Source organism: Drosophila gunungcola, unplaced genomic scaffold, assembly GCF_025200985.1.
Source record: "Drosophila gunungcola strain Sukarami unplaced genomic scaffold, Dgunungcola_SK_2 000001F, whole genome shotgun sequence".
In the NCBI taxonomy this organism is placed as follows: Eukaryota; Metazoa; Arthropoda; class Insecta; order Diptera; family Drosophilidae; genus Drosophila; species Drosophila gunungcola.
This window is the reverse complement of record NW_026453197.1, coordinates 12,575,226-12,581,645: the sequence shown is the minus strand read 5'-3', so window position 1 is coordinate 12,581,645 and position 6,420 is coordinate 12,575,226. Positions and strand designations below refer to the sequence as shown.

At 37.5% G+C, this 6,420-nt stretch overlaps 1 protein-coding gene across 2 annotated transcripts; it reads left to right on the top strand.

The window, feature by feature from the left end:
- Positions 1-997: 997 nt before the first annotated feature.
- Positions 998-3,688, top strand: LOC128262989 (uncharacterized). 2 transcript variants are annotated; one of them, XM_052997609.1, is made up of 4 exons: positions 998-1,152; positions 1,885-1,986; positions 2,796-2,882; positions 2,943-3,688. In XM_052997609.1, the coding sequence occupies exons 2-4, from the start codon at positions 1,920-1,922 to the stop codon at positions 3,566-3,568; spliced, it is 780 nt and encodes a 259-aa protein (XP_052853569.1). In that variant the 5' UTR covers positions 998-1,152; positions 1,885-1,919; the 3' UTR covers positions 3,569-3,688. The 2 variants fall into 2 exon arrangements, with proteins under 2 accessions (XP_052853569.1, XP_052853570.1); XM_052997610.1 differs by having other exon boundaries at positions 1,049-1,177.
- Positions 3,689-6,420: the final 2,732 nt, after the last annotated feature.

Genomic DNA, 6,420 nt, shown 5'->3' with positions numbered 1-6,420 from the left:
AACCCGACTGGAGTTATGGAAAATATGCATAAGATAAGATGGATGTGAAAACGGTCGTCTAGGTTCACTGGGTAGCATTTTCAGGTTTTTCTTTTCAAGTTAGGGCGTACGTCAAAAATATTTGACGTATCGGCAATTGCTGTTGCTTAAGGTAATTATGGGTGTAATGAACCTAAATTGGAGGTCAGCTTAGAGTACAAATATTCATATGTAAAACATTGTTTCCATGTTTTTCATTTGTCTTTTGTATAATTTGTATGTAATTAATTGATCCATTGATTTTATTTTTAAATATTTATGAAACTGCTTTAAGCTCTTTTCTCTTTTTTGAAATTCACTTGAACATAATACCCACTGTATGTAGGCGTCATTAAAGTTTAATCATCTTTTGTTTTATGAAAATCAAAAAACCAAAAAAATGCGACGGAGCCGCCCTGAAGCAACCTTTCACAATGCCGCAAAAATGTGCCAAAAAATAAAAGAAATTACAAAAAGCCAGGCCGCAGAAGGCAAGACCCAGGCAAAGTGCGCCAATTTGAGTCGGAGATGACTTTAATGGAGCAGATGCCAACAGCCGGTCTCAGTTTCAAGCGCGGCTCAATGGAAAGAGAGTGCTCAGCTACCGGACTCAAGTTACGTGATTTACTGTGCACTGAAGAAAATGCGTGCAGAATTAAAAAAAAAATTTATTTGTGTTGATTTATTTTCAATAAATTAAAACTTTTCAAATTTAAAATCAAATAAATTTATCGCCTTCCAAATAAAAAATGTTAAATACATATTGATTGATGATTTAAATTGATTTATTTATTACTTGTTTATTGATTAATTCTTACATTTTTATTTAATATGATTCAAATTGATTTATTTCAGGAACTCCTTATTACTTTAAATGAAACCATTTAACCTGACCATTGGAAAAACTGTATAGTTTATAACCAATTTGGTGTAAGTGTAAGTTTTTCCAGTGCACTGCCCAGCTTTCCGCTGAGAGCCAGACGGTGACTGAATTTTAGCGCGTGTTGCACGGCCAAAACCACTCTCCATTTCAGCTCAGTTGCCTTGCAGACGCGCATCGGACAAGTTGTCAATTGAAAAACCGTGGGGCACTCGCTGAGGAATTCGAATCGAATCGAATTGAACCGAAAATACGTTAGTTTAATTATGCCATTCGCATGTGCGTTGTGTTGATTTTTTGCCCAGAAACCGAAATTACACTACCCAAAATAGTAGCACACACATTTGAGTCCACTGCTAACTTTCATTTTTATGCGATCCGAAATTTTTGCGCGATGTTTGCCCAGTTTATTAACAGCACTTTAGGAAGTTAGCGTGTAAATGATTTTTACAGCAGTAAAATAAAAATGCCGAAAGAAGTCAGAAATCAATCAAAGCTAAAATGAGACAAGGCCAAACTGTAAAAGCCAAACAAAAATAAATAAACAATACTACCCACAAAAAAAAAAAAACCCAACCAAATGAAGACAAGGCAAGCTACGTAGTTACCTTTAAAAATAACAGCAACAATACGGAGCTCATTGAACAAAAGTGAGAGTGATTTCCAAACCGCTGTGTTGCTGCTGCTGCTGCTGTGGGTTTTTGTATTTACGCTTTTTTATTTAAGCCAGACCCATACACATCGGTGTGTGTTTGCATATCGCGTCGGAATCGAAATCGCGTAAACAAAAGCGGCTAACGAAAACTTGGCAACAGAAATATTTCAAATATTTATCCAAATGACGCACCTGCTGTCGGGCAACTGACCAACCTCAAGTCGCAATCGGGTTTTCTGAGTGTTGCGCAAACACAAGCTCGGAGTCGTTAAAAATTCTGCAAACTAGCAATCATATCTGTGGCATGAAGTAATCGCCTGTGTAATTGCAGTTTCTGTGGCTCCACATAAATGCTGACTGCTGGCCATGACTTGGCCAAAACAATGGGCCTTTGCTAGCCTCTGGCTGCCTTTGCTGATCGGCCTGCTCTACAGTAAGTTAATACCTCCAAAATCGGTCGAATTGGTTAGATCGATCGATCGATCGATCGATCGGTGCTTTATAACCGGTCCAACGACTTTAACCGATCCGGCGACAGTCTCTTTCGATCTCAAGTGGCTCTCACAGCAGACTTTGGCCAAGTCAGGCACCCTGAGCTCCAACTTGTTGCCGGTCTTTGTGTCAAGGTCGCCGGATCGCCGCAGATGTTGTTTGGCCTGTGGATCGTCTGTGGGTCTCACTGTCTACCCCGAAATGCGATTCGTTTTCGGTATTATGGCAGTGTGTATTAGAGTTACTTAATGGTTCTCGAGCAAAACGCTCGACGACCAAAGTACACAGAGTAAAGTTTTTCTGAGTCCATTCATTTGAATTTAAAAATAGTTACAATAGTAAAGCATAAAACCATGTTGGGACCCACAAAGTTTCAAAAATGACCCTGGTTTTTACTAGGAAAGTTTTCGTTTTAAAATGTTTTAAGCGGAAAGAATATTAAAATAATTTTTAAACTATGAATAATTATAATCATTTTTATATACATTTTTTATATGTTTTACATGGTTTTGTTTGCTCTGAGTTTTGAAATGACCTTCAAAGTGAAACGAAACCTAAGACCGTAGAAATTTAAAGCACACGCATTGTTAGTCATCTGTAAATCTGAAAACATAAGACATAAAAAGAGGTTACATAATACGCCCTGAAATAAACTGGTCTAAAATTTACATAAGTGCTGGGGCTTGGCCGGCTGAAAAAAGATAAAATCATTGGGCACACCAAGTAAATTAAATAATCGTATACTTTCAGCACAAAATGCCTCCGCTTTCATTGTGCCAAGGGAACTACCGTCCATATTATCCATAGTTTACTCCAATATACCACCGATTAAGAAGGGTAAGATGACGTATATTTTTATTGAAACATTTATCAATTACATTTTTTATGTTAAAACAGGAACGGATTCCCGTTTGGGCTTTGGTTTTCGACTGGGTCAGCATGCTGACTTTCAAGTGATGGTGGAACTGGGTCCGCAGAAGGAAACTCGACCCATCGGCGAACCCAAAGAGGATGATCAATCGTTCAACAAGCGCCAGGTGAGCCAAAGCGATCAAAAGGCCCTGGCGCGCCAACTTTACCGCCAGCAGGTGAAAAAGGAGGCCGAGAGATTAATGACCTCCACGGAGAAAAATGCGGCCAGCTGGCTAGAGACCTGGTCGAATGGCATGAAACCGCAAAAGCCCAAGTCAAAGGACCAGGCCAGAAGGCCGGTGAAAGAAGAAAGTTCGGTTGCCAGTCATACGCAACCGCAAGAACCCTCGAATGCCATGCAGCAGCTTCAGTTGCTCTACCAAATGGCCACCAGTTCCAGCTCCAGCTCCAGCACCACATCCACCACTACGGCTCCTCCTCCTCCAATCTTCACAGGTGGTTCCCTCAAATTAGGTGGTCCAAGTGGCTTCAAGCTTCCGCCACCGGCTCTCAGCCAGGATACAAATGTCCTGGGCAATCCTGGACCGCTCAAGAGCCAAAGTGAGATCACCAAGGAGCTAATGGATGTCAGTCTGGGAACAGACACTTAGGTTGTGCCCTTATCTAGTTACTAATTGAACACCATATACATGTGTATATGGGTGCTTAGCGAATATGTATGTAGTATGGCTTAGCTTTGTTTTTGTAAATAAAACTTATATATAAAGATATGTTAGCGGAGTGTTTTATTGAGCAGCCTACATGTAGGCAACAAAAAATTACATGTTAAATTCATTCATTTGTACAAGTAGAATGGTGTAAATGTAAAAAACTTCTCTGTAATAAAACATTGCTTAAAATCTCTTTGTCTACACAGGCAATTTATAAAGTACATTATTATATAGTACATTATTCTATCCTCGGAATTACAAACCAGATTAACGCAGATTTTTAAAGGCTTAACTTAAAAGTATATAAAGGAATACCTCTTCGAAATCGGATGTCTAGAAGAAAAGTTATGGAATTAGAACTGCAGGTTTTTGGTAACTTTTCGGCAAAGCCATTTTTCGGGAATTTAGAAAGGGGTAACATCATAAAAATGGGAAAAAAATCGATCGGCAACTACAAAGCAATTTTTTAATGCAGATTTTTAGAGGCTTAAACCACAAGTCTTTAAAGGTATACCTCTTCGAAATCGGATGTCTAGAAGAAAAGTTATGGAATTAGAACTGCAGGTTTTTGGTAGCTTTTCGGCCAAGCCATTTTTCGGGAATTTAGAAAGGGGTAACATCATAAAAATGAGAAAAAATCGATCGGCAATTACAAACCAATTTTTAATACAGATTTTTAGAGGCTTAAACCAGAAGTCTTTAAAGGTATACCTCTTCGAAATCGGATGTCTAGAAGAAAAGTTATGGAATTATAACTGCAGGTTTTTGGTAGCTTTTCGGCAAAGCCATTTTTCGGGAATTTAGAAAGGGGTAACATCATAAAAATGGGAAAAAAATCGATCCGCAATTAAAAACCAATTTGTAATGCAGATTTTTAGAGGCTTAAACCACAAGACTATAAAGGTATACCTCTTCGAAATCGGATGTCTAGAAGAAAAGTTATGGAATTATAACAGCATGTTTTTTGTAGCTTTTCGGCAAAGCCATTTTTCGGGAATTTAGAAAGGGGTAACATCATAAAAATGGGAAAAAAATCGATCGGCAATTACAAACCAATTTTTAATACAGATTTTTAGAGGCTTAAACCAGAAGTCTTTAAAGGTACACCTCTTCGAAATCGGATGTCTAGACGAAAAGTTATGGAATTATAACTGCAGGTTTTTGGAAGCTTTTCGGCAAAGCCATTTTTCGGGAATAAAAATGGGAAAAAAAATCGATCCGCAATTACAAACCAATTTTTTAATGCAGATTTTTAGAGGCTTAAACCACAAGTCTTTAAAGGTATACCTCTTCGAAATCGGATGTCTAGAAGAAAAGTTATGGAATTAGAATTGCAGGTTTTTGGTAGCTTTTCGGCAAATCCATTTTTCGGGAATTTAGAAAGGGGTAACATCATAAAAATGGGAAAAAATCGATCGGCAACTACAAAGCAATTTTTTAATGCAGATTTTTAGAGGCTTAAACCACAAGTCTTTAAAGGTATACCTCTTCGAAATCGGATGTCTAGAAGAAAAGTTATGGAATTAGAACTGCAGGTTTTTGGTAGCTTTTCGGCAAAGCCATTTTTCGGGAATTTAGAAAGGGGTAACATCATAAAAATGGGAAAAAAATCGATCCGCAATTAAAAACCAATTTGTAATGCAGATTTTTAGAGGCTTAAACCACAAGACTATAAAGGTATACCTCTTCGAAATCGGATGTCTAGAAGAAAAGTTATGGAATTAGAACTGCAGGTTTTTGGTAGCTTTTCGGCAAAGCCATTTTTCGGGAATTTAGAAAGGGGTAACATCATAAAAATGGGAAAAAAATCGATCCGCAATTACAAACCAATTTTTAATGTAGATTTTTAGAGGCTTAAACCAGAAGTCTTTAAAGGTATACCTCTTCGAAATCGGATGTCTAGAAGAAAAGTTATGGAATTATAACTGCAGGTTTTTGGTAGGTTTTCGGCAAAGCCATTTTTCGGGAATAAAAATGGGAAAAAAAAATCGATCCGCAACTACAAAGCAATTTTTAATGCAGATTTTTAGAGGCTTAAACCACAAGTCTTTAAAGGTATACCTCTTCGAAATCGGATGTCTAGAAGAAAAGTTATGGAATTAGAACTGCAGGTTTTTGGTAGCTTTTCGGCAAAGCCATTTTTCGGGAATTTAGAAAGGGGTAACATCATAAAAATGGGAAAAAAATCGATCCGCAATTACAAACCAATTTTTTAATGCAGATTTTTAGAGGCTTAAACCACAAGTCTTTAAAGGTATACCTCTTCGAAATCGGATGTCTAGAAGAAAAGTTATGGAATTAGAACTGCAGGTTTTTGGTAGCTTTTCGGCAAAGCCATTTTTCGGGAATTTAGAAAGGGGTAACATCATAAAAATGGGAAAAAAATCGATCCGCAATTACAAACCAATTTTTTAATGTAGATTTTTAGAGGCTTAAACCACAAGTCTTTAAAGGTATACCTCTTCGAAATCGGATGTCTAGAAGAAAAGTTATGGAATTAGAACTGCAGGTTTTTGGTAGCTTTTCGGCAAAGCCATTTTTCGGGAATTTAGAAAGGGGTAACATCATAAAAATGGGAAAAAAAATCGATCCGCAATTAAAAACCAATTTGTTATGCAGATTTTTAGAGGCTTAAACCACAAGACTATAAAGGTATACCTCTTCGAAATCGGATGTCTAGAAGAAAAGTTATGGTATTAGAACTGCAGGTTTTTGGTAGCTTTTCGGCAAAGCCATTTTTCGGGAATTTAGAAAGGGGTAACATCATAAAAATGGGAAAAAAATCGATCCGC

Bases quoted from the DNA above. Each gene is read 5' to 3' on its own strand.
- LOC128262989 (XM_052997609.1), top strand. From the start codon at position 1,920: ATGACTTGGCCAAAACAATGGGCCTTTGCTAGCCTCTGGCTGCCTTTG. The intron at 1,987-2,795 runs GTAAGTTAATAC...GTATACTTTCAG, and splicing joins GCTGATCGGCCTGCTCTACA to CACAAAATGCCTCCGCTTTC. The intron at 2,883-2,942 runs GTAAGATGACGT...ATGTTAAAACAG, and splicing joins TATACCACCGATTAAGAAGG to GAACGGATTCCCGTTTGGGC.